Genomic DNA, 22,469 nt, shown 5'->3' with positions numbered 1-22,469 from the left:
AGGAAGGACTTCAATTTCATGGTTGCAGCTGCTATCTTACTTCTTTGTCTGGATGCCTAAGAGTAGCAATATCAGATACAGAAGTACCAGAAAATCATGTTACCAATGTGTTTAATTAAAATGTACACTCAATTGCATTTTGACATAGAATTTCATTAAACATCAATCATGTCCCTGCTTCCCTAAGAAAGGTGATTTCTAAGATAACAGTATTATGTTTAATTTTCCCCATATAATTAGTTTTACTATTGTTCTTGTCACTTAGTCTAAAAGGGGAAGCTGGCAGAACTGTTGTTAATTTCATCTGACTAACAAAAGGCCCACCCTCAGCTGAACCCTACACACACACACACACACACACACACACACACACACACACACACACACGAAGAAACACATGTTAATCATTCCATCAGTGAAGTTGTAAAAGAAATGAAAATGATCCATCATTTAACTGGACCACTAGAAAAGCAAAAAATGGTTCACTGGTTAAGGTCTCTTTAGAAGGGGGCATGCAGCCAGGAGATCGATCAGTGACTAGAAGGAAAAGGATATCCTTCACTAACACCGAACCTAGTATTGAAGATGCTACCTAGTCTGGTAATGAAATATCCAAACAACCAAGCTTAGGAAGCACTCTGTGGTGTCCTTTCCTCCACCAATTGTAGTGGAGTTATTCATCTACCACAAAATGTAAGACAGCACTTCAACCCTAACACGACAACATTGTTCGCCTCAGAAGAAATCAGAAAGCACTATTTTTGATGCAAAAGTCAAGTGCAAGTTGCCCTCCCAGTGAGCTGGAACTGGGTATAATAATAACCATATATCTATGTCGCCACTAAGAGTTAACAATAACCTGATAGTACATACCCAATCAATCTGATGACAATGTGAATTTCTGCCCTTGAAAAATGGTCTCTCTCTCTCTCTCTCTCTCTCTCTCTCAAAACAATAGACTCGATACAAATAAATAAATAATGAGAGAGACAAGGAGTGACTGATCTGTAGGCCAATTCCGCTGACTGCCAGTAGTTCAGCAGTTCAATTTTCATTGGTTCAAGGTTGACTCAGCCTTCCATCCTTCCGAGATCGGTAAAATTAGGGCCCAAATTGTTGGGGCCAATATGCTGACTCTGTAAACTGCTTAGAGAGGGATGTACAGCACTGTGAATCAGTATGTAAGTGCTGTTGCTATTGCTGTTGGTCCCTGGTTCAGTTATTAGTGGAGAAAGAACTCTTCCTCTAAAGAATGGGAATACTCTGACTTTTCATTCTGTGAAAAATACAATTTCTGTATTTAGACAAAATTGTAAACAAAATTGCTTTTCTTTGATTTACTGGTGATCAGAAGTAACGGCAATATTCCTTAGACTTATATACTTACTTGAGATTACAGGAGTTGTTGGCTTGGTGGCTAGATTGGACAAGTGCTCTTCTTGTCTATCCTATTACTTAAAATTGATTTTATGCAGCAATAAAATATTATATGTTTCCAAACTGTAAAGTATACATAAGTGTATAACACCTGATATATATTCACCTGGTATATACAGTTCTGATACATTACATTTTGAAAAGCAGTTTATAAATTGTTTAAATATAAGATTTGATATATTACCTCTAATTGCCAATGTTTCAATGTTGCTAATTACCAAACACCTGAATGTACTATAATCTCAAACAGGAATCTGTCACTTTATATATGCCATATAAAATGCCATTTGATTTTCAATTCCTTTCAATGGAAAAAAAGGAATTTGAATGTGTTCTCTGTCATAAGCCAATGATCCTCTTTAACTTGGATTAATAATAATACAGTGAAGCCTCAATGCAATGGGCTTGATGCAACAGACAAAATTTTCATGGTGCCAATTTGCCTAATAATGTCATTTGCACATAACTACAGATGGTATACTCTTCAATTTAATAAACATTTTCTTTCCAATTTGTGGTTTAAATCAAGGTTTTATTATATTTGCTATTCGGACCAGATCTTTACAGAACACCAGAAATATTTTGTATATGTCACTCCCAATTCTCTACTTGAAGGACTAGTCAGCCCTACTACCTACTCTACTTTTCCACTTTCCCTATTTTTTTTTATTTTCCAGCTTTCTCCTTTATTTGTTTTTCTGAAATGGCTTTTTCAACTTCTCTGACTTCCTACCTTGGGCTCTGGCTTGAAATTGGCTATTCTATATTTTAGTTTATGTCACCCTGTTTTCTATTGCTTTCTTGGCTCTGCCATGGGACGTCATCCATTGTTTCAAGCAAACTCTTCAGGGGCTACTGCCCTTAGCATTCTATATACTTTGTTACCAACAATTAAAATCACATGTTTTCAGTTTAATCCATCGCATTAAAGGAAGCAAAAGAAAGTGTGAGAATTTATATATTTATTCATTAGTAGGCAGCTTATATTTATAGTACTGGTAAAATACTTCGAAAAACTTGGGTTCAGCTTTCCATTCTTGAGTCTTTTAACATAAAATGTGCAATAGCCTTTTTCAATCAACTAAAAGCTACTAAAAGTTGAACTATTTTTTTTAAATATAGAACTGTATTACCAATCAATGCTCTTCCATCACAACTCTTTATGTAATGTATTCATAATTCATTCTTTACTGATTGTTCCCTAAATTTTTAAACGCAGTTGGCCCAATTGCCAGGTCTATTAAGTGGATATGCATCAGTTCTCATGGTTTTACTCTCTTAGGCTATTTTATTTTTAATACCCACAGAAATGTATTTTTAATAAACTAAATTATTTCTGCTCTTCCAATGGTTCTAAATGCTTGTTTGCAGGCTCACCCTATTTTACTACTTCTTGCTAGTCCACTGCTTTGAATTGTTTTGATTCTTGAACAGTCTCACTAAGATTGATCCATGTAGGTCTCTGTTCTAGAGTTATATAGAAGGAAGGCCAGAACAATTCTTGGGGGAAATCTCAGAACTTTTTTCGTCCCTATCTCCCTCCTCATGTTTATATATTCCTAAGGGTATAGCTGTAGAGGGACACTTTAATTATTTCCTTTATTTTTTATTAAAGTGATGAATAAGCCTACTAAAAATAACAATGCCATTAAAAAACGAGAGTTCAGTAAGATTCCCCACCCCATCCCAAATAGGAAGAGAAAGTTACATCTGAACAATGCAGGAATTCTTTTTAAGAATCACATCAGAATTATTATTCATTTGTAATTTCCCAAGCTCAGTTGAAAAAAGAAAAAAGAGAGAGAAAGAAAATCACCGGAATGTGAACTGCAAGCAGAAAAGCAGTATTTAGTTTTGGGCAGAGTTCAGCCTATTTTACAGTCAGCTTCCCTCTGATTAAAAGATCAGTTCTGCAAGGACTGCTTGATTTTCAGCTGCATCTTACTACTATCGGTGGTGGTAGAAATGTTTCACTACGCCTAATATAGAAGCTACAAATATTTCTGAGTGAGTCTGATCTAGCAACAATGAGGGGTAGGTAACATCATTAGTGCTACGGTAGTAAGTAGTAAGAAGTGGGGTTTGATCTCACTTTCTATAGAAGTAGAATAAACTGAGAGCAAATCCCACTCCCTACTTACCCTGATGATGTTACTTAGTTTGGGTAATGAAATGTCTGCAAGGAAACAATTAAGCTCAGAGAGCCCCCAGGGACTCTTTTATTTCAACCTTGAGCAAGAAATATTCCTCTTTATTGGTCTATGAACAGTTTTTACACAATCATGATTATACCATGGCAGCGTGGTCTATGCAGAAGTATCCCAAAGTTCCACTGGGAAAAAACGCAGTGGTTAGGCTGCTAATTGATATAGAGTATTGAGCCACTTATCATCTCTTTACTGAGAGATCGGGAAAAAGGGCATTGTTTAGGAACTCTTTAAAGGGTAATTTTCTAACATTTGCTCAAGACCTATCTAGTGAGATTTCCTCTTCCTTGGGTCCTAGTATTTCTAGAAAAACATTATTTGTTTGTTTGTTGCACAAAAATAATCTCTGAAAAAATTCATAAAGAAAGGTGCCGAGCTAGAAAGCAAGAAACCATGCGTTCTAATCCCACCTTAGACATGAAAGATGGCTAAGTGACTGAGCCAGTCATTGTCTCTTTCTCAGCCCAACCCACGTCTCAGGGTTGCTGTTGTTATGGGGAAAATAAGAGGAAGAAGGAATATTATGTATGTTATGTTGAGTTGTTTATAAAATAATGAAGGTGGGGTAAAAAAAAATCTAATAAATAAATAAGAAAATCAGTTCATTTTTAATTGAATGCACACACCTTGGATTCAGTTGCATCGATCAACTGTGCCTGTTAAATAGAAATGACTGTTTTTCTTATCCAAAAATACATTATTGTTCCTTGTGTACCCTTGTATTAATAAGCAACCTAACTACTGGTGTTATATTCAGATTATATCCCTAAGATTTTTTTTATCGTTTTCTATGTTCTATGTTCATCATTGCATTATTGTTTTCTATGTTCCATATTGCACCATTGCACTCATTTCACATGCTAGTCAGGTTATGCTTAAAATCCTACAAGCTTGGCTCCAGCAATATGTGGATCGAGAACTGCCAGAAGTACAGGCAGATTTCGAAGAGGCAGAGGAACTAGAGATCAAATTGCCAACATACGCTGGATTATGGAGAAAGCTAGGGAGTTCCAGAAAAACATCTTCTGCTTCATTAACTATGCTAAAGCCTTTGATTGTGTGGATCACAACAAATTGTGCCAAGTTCTTAAAGAGATGGGAGTACCAGACTATCTTATTTATCTCTTGAGAAACCTATATGCGGGTCAAGAAGCAACAGTGAGAACTGGACACGGAACCACTGGTTGGTTCAAAATTGGGAAAGGAGTCCAGCAAGGCTGTGTATTATCATCCTGCCTATTTAAGACTCCTGCAAGTCCCTTGGACTGCAAGACAATCAAACCAGTCAGTCCTAGAGGACGATCAACCCTGACTACTCTTTAGAAGGCCAGATCCTGAAGATGAAACTCAAATACTTTGGCCACCTAATGAGAAGGAAGGATTCACTGGAGAAGAACCTAATGCTGGGAAATATTGAGAATGAGGTTGTTGGATGGAGTCACTGAAGCCGTAGGCATGAGCTTAAATGGACTCCAGAGGATGGTAGAGGACAGGAAGGCCTGGAGGAACGTTGACCATGTGATCATGATGGGTCGGACACGACTTCACAACTAACAACATATTCTAATGTTTGTAATTATCTAATGGGTTTTTCAATATTATTTTACTATTTATAGTTATTTACTATAGATTCTCATAACTATTTTGCCAATTTTATTTCAGTGCTTTTTATTTTCCAGAACAACTACCAGAATTGCACATTTTAAAAACTAAATGCACCCTTTAAATTTAGATGAAATGATAAACTAAAAAGGACCAGGAACACATATGGTATGTTTTCAAACACTAGTCTTCCTCAATCAATGAAGTCAACATTCCATCCCTGATTAAATGTTTAGTCTTTGAGTCACTTATAAAGTAATGAAGATGTGAAAAAAAATCTAATAAATCAATAAAAATAAGAGGAACTTTAAAAAATAAAAATGGTAATGTACTGTAGATTTATGAAATGTACACTTGTGAATTTAATACAAACTTTTCAAGAATTCACACTTAGTATTTCTGTTCAGAAGGATATTTGTTTAACATATATCTGGGCTTAATATTACATTTAAACACTGAGATTATCTTGCTTTTGAAATAAAGCAGATATACATCATTCTTGAAATATTATTACTGGTCTTAATCAATGAGACTTATATATTATATGAAAGAATGACTAAACTTGACTCATTTGGTATTTATGACATTCTTTTTCCAAAATGTACTGAGTCACAGGGTTACCATCAAAAAGTAAAATTTATCCTGAAAATACCTCTCCTTTTGGAGGTGGGGGATTTTTTTTTTGGCATGCAAAAGAATGCTTCTACTGAATGACTTACGTGTTCTTTCTTACAGGTGTGTCTGCTCCCCAGGCTCATAACTTTTGGAAAATAAATTAAATTTTGGTTCTTCAATCAGGCCTTTTATGATGTCATTTTAAAAAATGTAATCCCACCTTTGAACATTGTTTTTGTATCTCTTTAGGAGAGTCAGCCTGATCACCCTGACTGGGTAGAAAAGAGAGGTATAAATTAAGTGCGGTAATTTAAAAAAGAATTTAAAAAAAAAAAGATATAGAGGGCATTCACAATACTGCCAGAACTTACTGGCGCATAAAAGCTATACAAAACACAGGAAGTTTATTTTAAAAAAACTTCAAAATGCAAATGGCCAAAATGACATCATTTGAGTCCATATAAATCAAATAACATATTATACCCATTAAGAGAGATTTTGATCACATGACGCAGCCCCCATCTTTACTTCTGGGTTTAGTTAAAATGTACACTCAATTGGATTTTTAAGCAAGGAGAGGGAGGGAGGGAGAGAGGGCAGGAGTGAGAGAGGAAGGAAGAGGGAGGGAGGGAGGGAAGGAGGGAGGGAGGGAGAGAAAAGTATAAAGAAAGCACAACCAATAATTCTTCTTTTAATTTCCATTTAACCTTACTGGCTTTAAATTCCTGGGCAAAGCATATAAAAGAAGAACCATTATAGTAATCAGTAGGAGGAAATGTTGAGGCAGTAAAACATGGAAAAGCACATCCTGAAAAAATATTTTTAAACATGCCTCTTGGCAGTCAATTATTGGATGGCAGCAAGCTGTCGTTTTCAAGCTATTTAGTACTAATAAAATTCCCTTTGGGGTCTGCTTTTAACATTGCAGTTCTTTAAGCTGTACATTGGGCAGGTGTCAAAATTCCAGGTGTCCTCAATTAGCATTTAGACATGCAAGTACAGTTTTCTTGCCACTTCTCTAGTAATGTGGCAAAATGTAACAAATAGGACCACAGAGTAGAAAAGCCTTCCTCAAGATTTTTTTTTTCGACTATTGGGGCAGGAAACAATACATTCAGAAACAGTAATGAAAGCTGGGAAATAACAGGGTCACTGGGAGTTGGGTGGCATATGAATTTAATAAATTATTATTGTTTATATTGGAAACAAAGGAGAAAAAATGAATTGCAGACAAGTTCCCCCCTGCTTTTTGGTTACAAAAGAATATTCTTAGCATGAGTTTTAGTAGTCCTAGTGTCATTAATGTTGCTGTAGTTGTTGGTTTTTTATTATTATTATTATTATTATTATTTACACAAAATGACAGTATACACAGCAAATGAGATAATTATGCTGGATTTCGTATCACAGATCACTAGTCGAACACTTCCCAAGCATTTAGGACTGCATGATGTATCGGCGAATTATGCGAACAGATCCCAGTAAGGTAATTATATTTTTATATAATTATATATTTATATATAATTTATATAACAACAACAACAACAACAACAACAACTATTATTATTATTATTATTATTATTATTATTATTATTATTATTATTATTATTATTATTATTATTATTATTATTATTATTATTATTATACAAAAGGTATAATAAAACTAGTGCTAACAATATAATTGTAAAATTGTACAATAGACAGGTTTCAAAATCAAATCCACATCCTCATTTACCATTCTTAAATTTGTAAGAGAAGTGAAGTTGAGCTCAATTGCTCATGATGTGTGTGGCACATCCCTATAGTTTTCTTGGCAGCATTACAAGAAGTGGTTGTCACTGTTTTATTTTTTAATTTCCCAGCCTCTTATAGGCCTGCTCTTTTGTAGTGACCTCCCAATCAAGTACTAATCAAATGCAGTCCAACTTAAATTTTTTTGACATCGTCAAGGTCCACTGATTTCCAGATAAAAAGTGATTTCATATGCAGAAATACAAATCTTTAACAGTCTATTTTTAAGAAAATATATGTAGGGAAAAAAAGTGCCTGAATTACCCTGAAAAAGTTCCAAATAGTTTCTACTGAATAAATATTTTATGATTTTATAGTTAATTGTGTTATCCCAAATAACAGTATCTTATTGGGCAAAGAAATATAAAATAACATTAGAAAGGTATTAGATTACGTATATAAAGTCATAATAAACTGTAAGCCACCCAGAGTCGCTGCATCAGTGAGATGGGCAGCACAAAATTTTTTAAAGATAATATAGTATTAGTAGTATTAGTATTATTAGTATAAGTATAATAGTATAGTATAGTATACTTATACTAATAATACTAATACTACTAATACTATATTATTTTTACTATACTATTTTTAAAGATAATATAGTATTAGTAGTATTAGTATTAGTAGTATAAGTATAAATAGTATAGTATAGTAAGAGACGCGGTGGCTCAGGGGCTAGGACGCTGAGCTTGTCGATCGAAAGGTCGGCAGCTCGGCAGTTCGAATCCCTAGTGCTGCTGTGTAACAGGATGAGTTCCCGTTACTTGTCCCAGCTTCTGCCAACCTAGCAGTTTCGAAAGCACGTAAAAAATGCAAGTAGAAAAAATAGGGACCATCTTTGGTGGGAAGGTAACAGCGTTCTGTGTGCCTTTGGTGTTGAGTCATGCCGGCCACATGACCACAGAGACGTCTTCGGACAGCACTGGCTCTTCGGCTTTGAAACGGAGATGAGCACCGCCCCCTAGAGTCGGCAACGACTAGCACGTATGTGCGAGGGGAACCTTTACCTTTTATAGTATAGTATAGTATAGTATAGTATAGTGTACAATGCAGTATAATAATATAATTAAAACAATGCAAATAGTGTATCAAAATAAAAAAAATGCTATTTTTGATATTAAAAGCAGTTTCCCAGATATGAAGTGCTGGAAATTCACATGTCTTTTATAAGCTTGCAAAGTGGATAGCAAGGCATAGTATGCAGGTGATGGATGCCAGATGTTTTGTTATTCCTGGGGGGGGGGAGGGAGGAGATTGTGGCAGCATAAAAAGCCAATCAATTTGCCAAAGAGGAAAGCCCTGAAACTCAGCATTTTTCATGCAAATGACTTATATGGGTAAAACTGACATATTTTTCTCATTTAATTTAATCAGTAAAAGTGCAGAGTCACTGTTAAATTCGGGCAATAACGAGGCAGGAGACCAGGATAGTGACAACAGCTCTTTACTATATGGTGAACCCAGCAAAAACCGGGCTGGGAAAAACCTCTCCTTATATACAGTTTAGCCGGCGGCTTCAACCAATCAGCAACGTGCTTGTTTCCCGCCAAAATATTTAAAGATACATTACACTCCTTCCCTCCCAGAAAACACTTTACCATTATTTACATGAGATTTACATATTATTTTTCAACGTAATCACGCAAGTAGACTGGGCGTCTCCTGACTCTTTCAGACCTGCGCAATTCATTCTCTGGGAGTGAGTCGAGCTGACCGGAGGGACTGTCTGTTCCTCTCAGCTCCTCCTCTGGGCCATCCGGCCCTGGATTATTTGCAGAGTCGTCCCTGCTGTTTTCTGGCGGAACCTGTTGGCGTCGCTGGACCTCCTGGAAGTCAGATAAGTCCCGCGTTTGCCCCGGGTTTGAGTCAGCTGTGGATTCAAACATTGTATAGTCAGGGCCTGTTTCGTCTAATTCGGCTTGTTCGGTTATGCGTTTTCTTATTTGGTCTATGTGGCGTTTCCACACCCGGCCATCCTTTATCTCTACTAAATATGATTTGGGACCTGTTATTTCTAGGATTTTTCCTGCTAACCAGGTCGGGCCTCGCTATAGTTGTGTGCCCACACTCGGTCGCCTATTTCCATCCCTCTTGTTTTGCCGTGCCCCTTGTACCCGTCTGGTGTGTAGTTTGGGTTTAAACGGTCTAGTGGGCACCTGAGCTTCGACCCATTAATAACTCTGCTGGGCTTCTGCCAGTTGTGACACAGGGGGTTCTGTGTTGGACGGCCAGGAAGGTATCGATTTTTGTTTGCCAGTCGCCTGGCTTGATTCTGGACAATGCCTCTTTTGCGCTCCGGACGGAACGTTCTGCAAGGCCATTCGTCGCAGGGTGGAAAGGCGCCGAGAGGACATGCCGGATGCCCTCCTCTGCCAAGTACCCCTCAAACTGGGTTGCCGTGAATTGCGGGCCGTTATCGGATACTAACGTGTCGGGCAACCCATGGGTTACAAATAGGTGCCGTAGGACTGAGATCACTGCCTCGGCTGTCATGGATCTCATGAGAATGATTTCCAGCCATTTGGAGTAGGCATCGACTACCAGAAAGGTTTGGCGGTGGAAGGGGCCGGCAAAATCGATGTGGATCCTAGACCAGGGCCCTTGGGGTCTCTCCCATTCCCGAACCGGGGCCGTTGGGGGTAGCGGTCTGGACTCCTGGCAGGCCTGGCATTTCCCTACCCTCTCAGCAATTTCCAAGTCCATTAATGGCCACCACACATAGCTTCTCGCTAGACCCTTCATCCTTACGATCCCTGGGTGACCTTCGTGAAGGAGATCCAACACCTTTTCCTCAATTTCTCTGGGATCACCACTCGATCCCCCATAGCAGGCACCCCTTGAGCCGAAAGTTCCCTCGTTTCTTTACAAACTCTTTAAAACGCCGCCCGGCGCAGCGGGCCACCTCTTGTACCCAACCAAGTACAGTTCTTATTGTAATGTCCTTATACGAAGCCCGAGCCACCTCTTTGGATGTGACTGGGCCAGAGTCCAAAGAGTCAATTAGCAGAACTGGTATCCCGGAGTGGGGTCTTCAATGGTCTCTGGTAACGGGCATCTGCTCAGGCGTCTGCATGCCTAATTCCTTTCCTGGCCGGTGTAATAATTTGTAAGAATACGCTGCCAGGAAGATAGTCCATCGGGTCAGTCTTGGCGAAAGTGCCACGGGCGTTGGGCGATCGCCTGCCAGCAAACCTAGCAAGGTCTATGGTCCGTGATGATTTCAAAATCACGACCAAATACATACTCATGGAATTTCTTTACTCCTGAGACTATAGCCAAGGCTTCCTTATCAAGCTGGCTATAATTCCTTTCAGTTGATGACATGGTTCGGGAGTAGTATGCAATAGGGGTTTCTGTGCCATTTGGTAACCTGTGGCTGAGCCCCCACCCCATAGGGAGATGCATCACAGCTTAACACTAATGGCAGCGTGCCATTGTATTGTATTAGGAGGCTATCACTCGTTAGGAGATTCTTTACCCCTTCGAATGCCCTAGCTTCCGCCTTTCCCCAAGACCATGCAGCCATCTTAGCTAATAATTTATGCAGCGGCTCTGCTACTGTTGCCTTATTCCTTAGGAATACTGCGTAGAAGTTGACCAGACCCAAGAATGCCTGTAACTCCGTTTTGTTCTTGGGCACCGGGGCCTTCCTGATGGCCCGTACCTTGCTCTCAGTGGGGTGAATCCCTTCCCTGTCTATCCGGTAGCCCAGGAATTCCACAGACTCAACCCCGATCTGGCATTTGTTTAGTTTAACCGTGAGACCGGCAGACCGGAAAATGCCCAAAACTTTTCGCAGCCTCGCCCCTAATTCCTCTAGGTTTTCAGCGGATACCAGTACATCGTCAAAGTATGGTACCACCCCTGGTAGCCCTGCAATAGCCGCTCCATCAGGTTCTGAAATAACCCTGGAGCCACACTAACCCCAAACTGTAATCGGGTACACTTAAAAGCCCCTCTGTGAGTCACAATTGTCTGCGCTTCGGCTGTGCTGCTGTCTACGGGCAGCTGTTGATAGGCTTGGGCCAGGTCTAGCTTGGCAAAAACTTGCCCTTGCCCCATTGAGTGCAGTAAGTGCTGTACCACCGGAACGGGGTAAGCACTCTTTTGCAACGCTTTGTTCAGCGTTGCCTTGTAGTCAGCGCAAATCCGGACCGATCCGTCCGGTTTGACTGGGGTGACTATGGGGGTCTCCCACTTAGCATGGTCAACTGGCACTAGAATTCCCTGGTTTACTAGTTTGTCCAGTTCCCTGTCAATCCTGGGCTTTAGGGCGAACGGGACCCTCCTAGCCTTTAGACGGATAGGGGCAACTTGGGGGTCTAAATTAAAGGATATAGGGGTCCCCTTGTACTTGCCCAGGCAGTCTTTGAAAACGTCCCCAAACTCCTTCGTGAGTGTGTCTTTGAGGTCGACTTCGTTTCTGAAGATTCCAGTCACTCCCATGCCCAATGCTCGGAACCAGTCCAGTCCCAACAAGCTTGGCAGGGTCCCATCGACGATGGTGATGGGCAGAGTTTTCTTGTAGTGTCCATACTCGACGTGGACGGACGTTACCCCTCGAACAGGGATGCGATTCCCCTGGTAGTCTTGTACCTTTAATTTCTGTGGTTGCAGCTTGCGCTGCGATGGCGGGTAAGGCTCTCACGAGGTTGTCCCAGGACATAATCGTGATCGATGAGCCGGTGTCCACCTCCAATCGGCACGGCACCCCTTCAATCTTTGCTTTTGTGAAGATTTTCTTTTCTAGGCGTGTAGATGCGTGACCCACTCTCACGACAGTCTGATTCAACTGCGCCTTTTTAAACTGACCACTCGCGGCCCGCTTCGCCGTTCCCGCGCTCTGATTGATCGGTTTGAATTTTTGGCGGGAAGGTTGGGGAGCTCGACAGACCTGTGCTAGGTGCCCCTTCCTTTCGCATCGCCGACATGTTGCATCTTTAAATCTGCATTGTTGTCGTTGGTGTTGCCCTCCGCAACTCGCGCAGTCGCCCGGTCGTCTTTCTCCGGCCTCCCGGTGTGGAAGACTCCTTCCTCTCCTCACCGTCCGATTCGGCCTGGACCTCTTCACTGTGGACCGGGGTTGATTTCGCACCAGCCGTTGGTGCGAGCGGCTTTTGTAGGGTTTCTGCCGCTTGGGTAGACATCTCGTGAGCCCTGGCTTCGTCCAGGGCGTTTGCTAGCGTTAGGTTGCTTTTTGCCAGCAGCCGCCTCCGCAAACGGATGTCCCTGACCCCGCGGATGAGGTGCTCCAGCAATGCCTCGTCAAGTCTCGATACTCGCAATGTTTTGAGGCTTTCTTAGGGCTGCCATGTATGCACTGATGGACTCGCCTCTTGCTGTCTGCGCTCCCGAATTCAAACCGTTGCACATACTTGGATGGCATCGGTGCGAAATGCGCTTTCAGCATAGTTTGTAGAGTTAACCACGGTACCGACTGTACCGGCGTTGGCTCAGCCAGGGATTCTGCGGTGTCGAAGACTTCTGGACCGCAGTGGCTCAAAAAATAGGCTTGTTTCCTGTTGTCGGAAACCCCTTGAAGTTCGTTTGCTTCGAGGAAACACTCGAAGCGAGCCATGTATGACCCCTATTTCTCCTTGGCTGGGTCGAATGGCGCTGGCGGTGTGTAGCCGGACATTGCTGCTTTCCGCCCTTGTTTTGCTGGGTTCGCGTCTTCCTGGTGAGTTCAGCTCTTTTCCTGGCGCTCTTAGCCTCGATATCCCACCTTCGTCGCCAGTGTTAAATTCGGGCAATAACGAGGCAGGAGACCAGGATAGTGACAACAGCTCTTTACTATATGGTGAACCCAGCAAAAACCGGGCTGGGAAAAACCTCTCCTTATATACAGTTTAGCCGGCGGCTTCAACCAATCAGCAACGTGCTTGTTTCCCGCCAAAATATTTAAAGATACATTACAGTCACAATCCGAAAATAGGTGGCCACATAAATCACTTAAACAAGTAACATCCAATGACTTATTTACAAATAAGAATTTAAAATGTAGCACATTTTTTCTACTCTTGTGAACCTTCCTATTAGTGGCTTTGAATTAACCAGCATTTTTTCTGCACAGAAGTTATTCAGGAGTATGCACATTTATTGTCACCATTTCATTATTAAACTTATGTTTAGCATTGCAATGATCCTGCAGATTAAACAGGTAATAGATCCTAAAATATTTTATTTAATATTTCATTGATATTTTATTAATGAAGAGTTTTTGCGAGACATTAAGAATTTCAGCTTCCACCTGAAACTTGACTGTGAGCTCCAGCTGAAACACCAGCATACATCCATGCAAGTATAATACACAGACAATCTGATAAACTTGTGTTGCTTGTATGAATCAATAATGCAAAAATAGTATCTTCAATATTATAATACTGAACCAGTGATTTCCATTTTTCCAGCATAGGAAGCATATGCAAGGCTGTTTAAAGGAAAAATATAATTTTGCAACATAGAATGACTGGGATCTAAAGAAATACAAGCTGTTTTTTACTTTTTGAAAACAGAATGAGGAGGAAAAATTGTTAGCACATCACTGAGAGGTCCTGAATTTCTACAGTTTCCTATCAGAGGCTGTCATTTTTTCCACTCTAATGAGAGATCATCGAAGTGTCAAATGAAACCAGGAAATCCGAGCTGCAGACAAAGAAGTTATCGGTTGTATACTTTCTTATGTCTGTGCCTCAGACAAATACAGATAATTCAGAATTCATTTCTCACTTCACTTGAAAGGCACATCACAGCTTCACAATAATTCCACTGTCCATCTGATCTTGATTTTCCTTTTCACCAAAGTTCTCCAAGTTGCAAAAACTTGGAAAAAAGTGGGACTTTTCTCTCCTGCCCAGCCTATGCAAAAAAGCCTTACAACAACCTAAGTACTTTAAAAAATATGGAAATATCAGAAAACAGAACAGGCTTTTTTAATTCACGTGGTACAACTTGGAACAGTTGGTCACAACCAGACGAGGGTAATTTTTTTTAATCTTCTTGAGACAACCCTAGTATTTCAGAAAGCAAGTGCAATGAAACTCTTCTGTTGTTTTCAAACAAAAATTAGTATACTGTTTGAAAATATTTTATATAATGGTATATTGTTATACCAGTCATATCTCTTTAAAAACTTCCTTTTAAAAAATCCACTCTGGTGTGGAGTAGAACTGTATTACTTCATCCTTTTGGGTTGTGGCATGGAGTCTTATTCCTGTACTTCAGAAGCAGTGATTTCTATACTTTTTCACTTTTCAGAATTACTAAGATGACCCACAAGGATACAATTCTAATTCCTGGATATTTCTAAACTTCAGGTTATCTCTGACCACTAGCTATGGTTTTCCCAGTTGCAATGTATGGCTGTGAAAGTTGGATCATAAGAAAGGCTGAGCGTCAAAGAATTGAGGCTTTTGAACTCTGGTGCTGGAGAAGGCTCCTGCGAGTCCCTTGGACTGCAAGGCGAACAAACAAGTCAGTCCTAGAGGAGATGATGATGATGATGATGATGATGATGATGATGATGATGATGATGATTATATTTATTTATTTAATCAAATTTTTATACCGCCCTATCTCCCGAAGGACTCAGGGCGGTTTACAGCCTGATAAAAACACAAGAATAAATACAAGATAAAAACAGTATTTAAAAAACTTATTGAATTAGGCCAGATTTAAAATTATAATTAAGATAATAAAAAACCCCATTTAAAAGCAAAATTTAAAATTAAAATTCTAGGCCAGTCCTGTGCAGATAAATAGGTGTGTCTTAAGATCAATCCTGACTGCTCTTTAGAAGGCCAGATCCTGAAAATGAAACTCAAATACTTTGGCCACCTAATGAGAAGGAAGGACTCACTGGAGAAGAGCCTAATGCTGGGAACGATTGAGGGCAAAAGGAGAAGAGGATGGCAAAGAATGAGGTGGCTTGATGGAATCACTGAAGCAGTAGGCATGAGCTTAAATGGACTCCAGAGGATGGTAGAGGACAGGAAGGCCTGGAGGAATGTTGTCCATAGGGTCGCGATGGGTCGGACATGACTTCTCAACGAACAACAACAACAACAGACTATCCTGGCTTGCAGAGATTATAGCCCCAAAGAGCCAGTTGCCAACTTTTGCCCAAAAGTTTAAGGAACATTTAAGAATGGGAGAGTCACAGTTTTCATTAACAACAAATGTAGTATTTTAAGTAATGAGAAAGTAAAAATTTTAAGTAATGAGAAAGTAAAAGTATTTACTTAAGTATTTTAAGTAATGAGAAAGTAAAAATCATCAGGAAACAGATGATCTCTTTTCTTAAAACTGAGAAGAATTGCTGCTTTGTTTGTATATTCCTTTCTAATATGGAATATCTAATTCACATGGATATGCTGAAGCTCCTATTTTATTGGTTATAACATTGTCCTCGATTTTGAGTCCAGGAAACAAGTAAACTGAATCAAATACACAATTGTCACATAATCTTCACCAGCAGTAACAGGTAAGTTTGTCATCAACAGTCTGTACTGACTTATGAATACAGAGCACAATGCAATCTGCATTATCACTTTGACGTATGGATGAGTAAATCTATTTTACTTGATTTACTTTTTGAGTAAAACTTATATTCAAAAATCAAATTGACAAATCCATCAGTTCAAGCAGAGGGCATTGAAGGGTGTGAATAGCTACATTTAGCAGAGCTAAAACACTGACAAAAACCCACATCCTATGCTAGGAATCTCCTTTTAATCCTATCATAGCAAACCATCTTTCCACACCAGTTTCTCTATAAAATGGAACAAATTGTTACCAATGTTTAACCTGGGCAGGTTACAGTTCATTTTTTAAGATTCAAATAAACTGATTCACACAAATTTCTTGGCACTCAAAGGAAAAAATTGTATATTTTTCTCCAGAATTACGGTAACAATTAGAGATTGTTGAGGATTAGATTTATTAGGTTACATCGCCAAAATCACTGAAGGAAATATAGAATTTTAAACACAAGTTTTTATCCATTTTTAATCTATTTTTGTAGAGGCCAACGTGAGCAGAAAAAATATATAGCATTTTTGGCAATTCCTCTTCTCTGTACCACACCATTTTCCATGTTGTTTTGAAGTCTTCAGAGAAGATTGGAAATGCAAAAAAAAAAAAAGTCAAATCACTGAAACCTACTTCTGGCTGCTTCTACTGACAGAAATCTCAGATGACTCAAAGAGCATTTCTGAAGCACGGTGAGCAGGAGGCTGTGATCTATATGCAGATTTTACAACAGAGGTTGCTTATTTTTTCTAGGGTCACCAGATCTGCCCTGCAAAACCCAGGACAATTACTAGATGGGAACAAACAAAATGGAGTTTCCTGTGTCTCTTTCCTGCCATCTAGTGGTCACTGGGAGTCTTACAGCCCATATCCGATTTTATCCATACAAATTATTATACTTTGTTATACGATTCAAGGGATACAGACACCACATGAACAAACTGATGAAAGGTGCAGCTTTTGCTATGCCAAACTGTAGCCTGATTAGTTGCTTTTGCAATGTCTTAAGTTTTAAAATTCAAGAATGTAATATATTGTAAGAGCATTTGTCATCTTTAAGAGGTAAAAAGCATGGACAGCCAAGAATGCCTGGCTCAGGACTCAAGAAAGACAGGTGTTTTTTATTATCATGTATAATTATTTCAAAGTAAATATATTACCAAGATTTTTAAAAACTAGATTTTACTTGAATGTTAAAAATTGCTGAATAGAAATGTAATAGAATAAGTGTAAGTGCCATTTAGTTTTGAATCAACCAAATGCAAGACAATTATTTGCGCCTAGGAAGAGGATATATTTATTTGATATAAATTTAACCAAATTAAGCTGAACTTGTAAACTGGAACACAGTAGTCCTTGATTTCCAATTTTTAAAAATGTATATAATATCAAAAGTACTCTCCAGAGATTTATATAAAAAGGGCATTTCAAGGAAAAGTACTTGCCAAATAATGTAAATATTGAGGAGCACACAAATATTTGTATTGACTTTTAAGCAATTCAGATACTGAGAATAAGACACAACAGATGCATATCACAGAATACTGAATATTGTACATATATTTCACCCTATGCTAGCCTATTCAGTAGGTATCAGCAGCTAGAACCTTGCACAGCTATGCTATGTAAAAATATTCATCAGTATACATTTTCCTGGGTAAAAAAACTTCACCAAGAAAAACATTTTTTCTCTAAACTAGTTAAAGGCAGGAACACTTCCTGCTTTCACACTGTATTAGTACATAGCAGATTTCTGTAGAGAAATTCAGTATTTGTGACATACTGAAATAATAACTGTCTACATAAACAACAGAGATCAATTATATTTGAAATTAGGTCCATACAAAAGGAAACTGGAAATAGTGTCTTACTGAACATTCAATCTCAACAATCCGTAAATATTTCAGCGCTTTACTGGATTGCCCATGACTTCATTGAAGTGTGTTTCCTATTTTCCTTTCCTGGAAATGAAAACTATTGGTCTGTTCATTGTATTTATGGGACCTATTTATTAGAACTGCAAATATTGAATTAATTAAAGCTAACAATATGAAACTAAATTCTAAATCTGGGAGTTATGCTTTGTTTAATAATATGTTAGCTAAGCAAATGATCACTGTTAACTAGTTTTTTCCCAGAAATGGAAATGGGAAAGCCAACAAACTATTTCTTTTCTCAAATGACCTGCTACCAAGTTCCACTGCTCATATATTTCCATAATGTTCTTCTTGGAGTGACAATACTGGGCACCACCAAAAGGCTAACTTTGATGAAGACTGCCACCGCTCTCCCTCAATACATTTGTCCTTTTGTCTACCAGTAATTATCACATTACAACATTGGGAATTTGTTGTGATTAACAGTGTATCTCCTTAATATATTAATAATTTAGTTCTTTTCCTTCTACCAAAAAATGTCAACTCCAATTTTTTCCTATGGAAAGTGTGCAGATAATATTTGTACGCTACTTTACTGAACTTAAATAGCTAGTGAGAATTCAGGAGCCAAGAAAACATATCCACTCTCATGAGAAATTCTCAAATGTAGTAAGCTGTGCATATCTTGCCCACTGGAAGAAACCCCCACAAAGCTCAAACATTTCAACTAGTCATTTCCCTCCATTAAGTAACATCTGCACCAAGATACGTTAGTAAAATATGTGTAGCAGTACCTTTCTTTAAAAAACACACACCAAACTATACTGCTGAGATACTTGTTGAATATTTGTTTCTCCTAATTTAGATATAATATTGATGCTTAATGTGAATTAACTGACCATGGCTATGAATTCTGGTATATTTCAGAGATGGAAGAAAATCTGCCTTGGTATAATGTGGAAGCAATACAGAAAGAAGTCAACTTTGCACTGGGCAGTACAACTAGACCTGTAATATCCAGTTACTCTTCAATCTAACCTTAGCCAACATGACACCCTCCAGATGTGTTGGTCTATTGTGTGGGAGCGTGAAAGACTCGAAGAGCATCAAGTTCAGAAAGGCTGCATTAGTCAAGCAAAACTGCTCAAGTGCCTGTATCACTCAAGGGCCTCTCAAAAATACCAGAGGAAATGACACAGCTGTGCTTGAAACCAGCTGTCTAGCGAGTTATGTATAGCAACTGGGACAAAGACAGGAAAGGACCGAAGGATCTGGGGACTCTTCTTCAACCTAACACTGCCCAAGCAGCTCTTCATCTGTGAACACCAAGAAGAAAGAGGACACAGTGGAAAACTACAAGTCCACAAAAACCCACCCCGAGACACCCCAGCATCAATAGGAAGAGGGAAAAGCTACTGCATACCAGCCAACTACAGGTAGTCCTCGACTTACAATAGTTCATTTGGTGACCGTTCAAAGCTACAACGGCACTGAAAAAAGCGACTTACAACCATTTTTCACGCTTCATGGCCATTGCAGCATCCCCGTGATCAAAATTCGGACACTTGTCAACTGGTTCATATTTATGACGGTTGCGGTGTCCCGGGGTCATGAGATTCCCCTTTTGCGACCTTCTGATAAATCAAGTCAATGGGAAAGCCAGGTTCTCTTAACAACCCTGTTACTAACTTTAACAACTGCAGCAATTCGCTTAACGACCGTGGTTGTTAAAATGGGGCAAAACCCACTTAACTAACGTCTCAGCAACATACATTTTGGGCTCAGTTGTGATCGTAAATCGAGGGCTACCTGTAGGGATTATCCCGCTGGCTCTCTGCAGATTTGGAGGGGCAGGAAGCGGAGGAAACGACAAGGGTCTTGAGCGGCTACATTGCTCGGCTTTTCCCACTTCCCTCCTCCTCTCCTCCGCCGGCCTCACGTTACCTCTCGGTGAGGCAGAGTCTGTGCCTTTCCGCATTTCCTCTACGCCGAAAGCAAAGTTGGCCGGAGTTGGCCGGGCGGGGGGGGCGATGCCACCGACCCCAAACCCACCCACCCACCCCCCAAACCCCGGGGCTTGCTAACCTTCCATCCGGCGGAGCTGTTGCTGTCTCCCTTGTCCTTGAAGTACGGCACGTTCTTGACCATCCACTCGTAGATCTGGGAGAGAGTGAGCCGCTTCTCCGGGGCGCTTTCGATCGCCTTCGTGATGAGGTCCGCGTAGGACAAGTTGCCCCAAGCGTTGCGGCGGGAAGTGGTGCTCTTGCGAGGGCCCGTCACCGAGGCCAAGGCGGCGGGCCCTGCATGCTGCTGCTGCTGCTGCTGCGGGTGCTGAAGGCACGGGAACTCCCCGCAAAGGCAACCGCCTGAAACTCCCAGGTCTCCGGCTCCGGAGCTGCCCGGCTCGAAGCCTTCGCCTCCGCCCGCTTCCAGCAAACTCAGCAGGTCACCGCCGGCGGAGGAAGAGGAGGAGGCGCCGAGGGCCGTAACCAGCCCGCAGCGGGACGGAGACGCGGCCCTGGCCGGAGTTGCAGTGGGCGTCTGTCCCGGACTAGACGGGGCGAGCTCCGGACGGGGCAGAGGCCAAGTGCAGGACCTCGGGCGAGCCAGCGGCTGGAAATCAGGGTCGGTCTCCACGGGGTGAGGCGCCTCGGCCATGGCGAAGGAGGCGAAGGAGGAGCGGTGGGGAGGGGGCGAGAGAGAGAGAGAAGAGCGAGCTTTCTTGAGCCGGGCGGGCGGCTTCCTCGTCTGGCAGCGGCCTCCTGTTGAGCGCCAGACGCCACTTGACAAACTCCAACTCCGTCCCGCGGCGGCCGCTCGTTCGCTGGCTGGCTGGGCGACAGGCGGGCAGGGCTCACGCAGTTAGCTCGACGTCCTGGCTGAGGAACGAGCACCAGCGCCGCCCACTCCGCCCGGGCCTAAGGGACGAGCGCGAGAGGGCGGCCCAAAGGGCCGAAAGAAACGCCCCTAAGGCTTTGCCCGCCTGGGTGGAGGGAGGCGGGAGGCGCTCTCCTCTGCCCTGGGGAGGGAAGCGCGTCGGGGCATTTCCCCCGCCCTACACACGCGCGCGCGCGCGCGCGCGCACACGAGCTTTTGCAGTGCAAGCCCCCCCAACACAGCTGGACTTTCTCAGTCCAAATCCCCCGCCACACAAACAACACAGCTGGACTTTCTCAGTCCAAGCCCCCACAACACAGCTGGACTTTCTCAGTCCAAGGCCCCCACAACACAGCTGGTCTTTCACAGTTCAAGCCCCCCACAGCACAGCTGGACTTTCGCAGTCCAAGCCCCCACCACACAACACAGCTGGACTTTCTCAGTCCAAGCCCCCACCACACAGCTGGACTTTCGCAGTCCAAGCCCCCACAACACAGCTGGAACTTTCTCAGTCCAAGCCCCCACAACACAGCTGGACTTTCGCAGTCCAAGCCCCCACAACACAGCTGGACTTTCGCAGTCCAAGCCCCCACCACACAACACAGCTGGACTTTCGCAGTCCAAGCCCCCACCACACACAGCTGGTCTTTCGCAGTCCAAGCCCCCACCACACACACAGCTGGACTTTCGCAGTCCAAGTCCACCACCACACAGCTGAACTTTCTCAGTCCAAGCCCCCACAACACAGCTGGTCTTTCGCAGTTCAAGCCCCCCACCACACACAGCTGGACTTTCTCAGTCCAAGCCCCCACCACACACAGCTGGACTTTCGCAGTCCAAGCCCCCCACCACACAACACAGCTGGACTTTCGCAGTCCAAGCTAAAAAGGGGGGGGAAGCGCTGCCCGCGGCGAGTTGTGGTGGGGGCTTCTTGAAGTACCCCCCTCCCTCCGGCCGCTCGGGCCAACCCAGCGTCTCGTGTTCCTTCCCGGTGTGGCCCGCCTCGGGACCTCGCTCCCCTTCGCGTCGTGGGATGGAGCCACCCGCGCGCGTGGAGCTACGGCATGTGCCCGCGGGAGAGGGCGAGGGGTGCGGCTGCGGTGAGCCAGGCAGGATGTGCGGGTGGAGGGTGTGAGCGGCGAGCGCCGCGAGAGAGATCGAAAGCCGCGTTTTAGATCGGTTTAAAAACGCCAGAAACGCGTTCCGATCATAAGTAGATCGTGGCGGGGCTTTGGAATGAAAGGGGAACACGAAAATACTAAGATAATATTATTATCTGAAAGAAGCACAATGCAAAGCATAAAGACCGTTTAAAGAAGTTTTAAGACCGATTTAAAAGTGAGTTGTTTACTCGCAGAATGAAGACTGTTCAGATCCGCTGGGATAGACGGGAGGCTAAGAGGAGGAGAGACCCTTAATCTGCTGAGCAGGTTAAGTAAGATCCTCACAACACACACGATCTGGGGTAGGATCTCGCCAGAAGGCCTTTGGGTGCAGCAGAGACCTTCAGGCACAATAAGACTAATGTACGAGA

The 22,469-nt window shown here is 41.8% G+C and overlaps 1 protein-coding gene across 1 annotated transcript in view; it reads right to left on the bottom strand.

Annotated features, from left to right (window-relative positions):
- FOXO1 (forkhead box O1) overlaps nt 1–21,188 on the bottom strand; it is a 59,785-nt gene extending 38,597 nt beyond the window's left edge. Inside the window, exon 1 of the mRNA XM_058180379.1 lies at nt 20,144–21,188. Within this exon, the coding sequence (XP_058036362.1) occupies nt 20,144–20,716 (573 nt within the window). The 5' untranslated portion in view covers nt 20,717–21,188. The remainder of the gene's footprint in view (nt 1–20,143) is intronic.
- Between the last annotated feature and the right edge of the window lie 1,281 nt (nt 21,189–22,469).

The sequence above is a fragment of the Ahaetulla prasina genome, chromosome 1 (assembly GCF_028640845.1).
Source record: "Ahaetulla prasina isolate Xishuangbanna chromosome 1, ASM2864084v1, whole genome shotgun sequence".
Taxonomy (NCBI): Eukaryota; Metazoa; Chordata; class Lepidosauria; order Squamata; family Colubridae; genus Ahaetulla; species Ahaetulla prasina.
The sequence above is the reverse complement of the archived record's forward strand: the minus strand, read 5'-3'. Positions and strand labels throughout refer to the sequence as shown.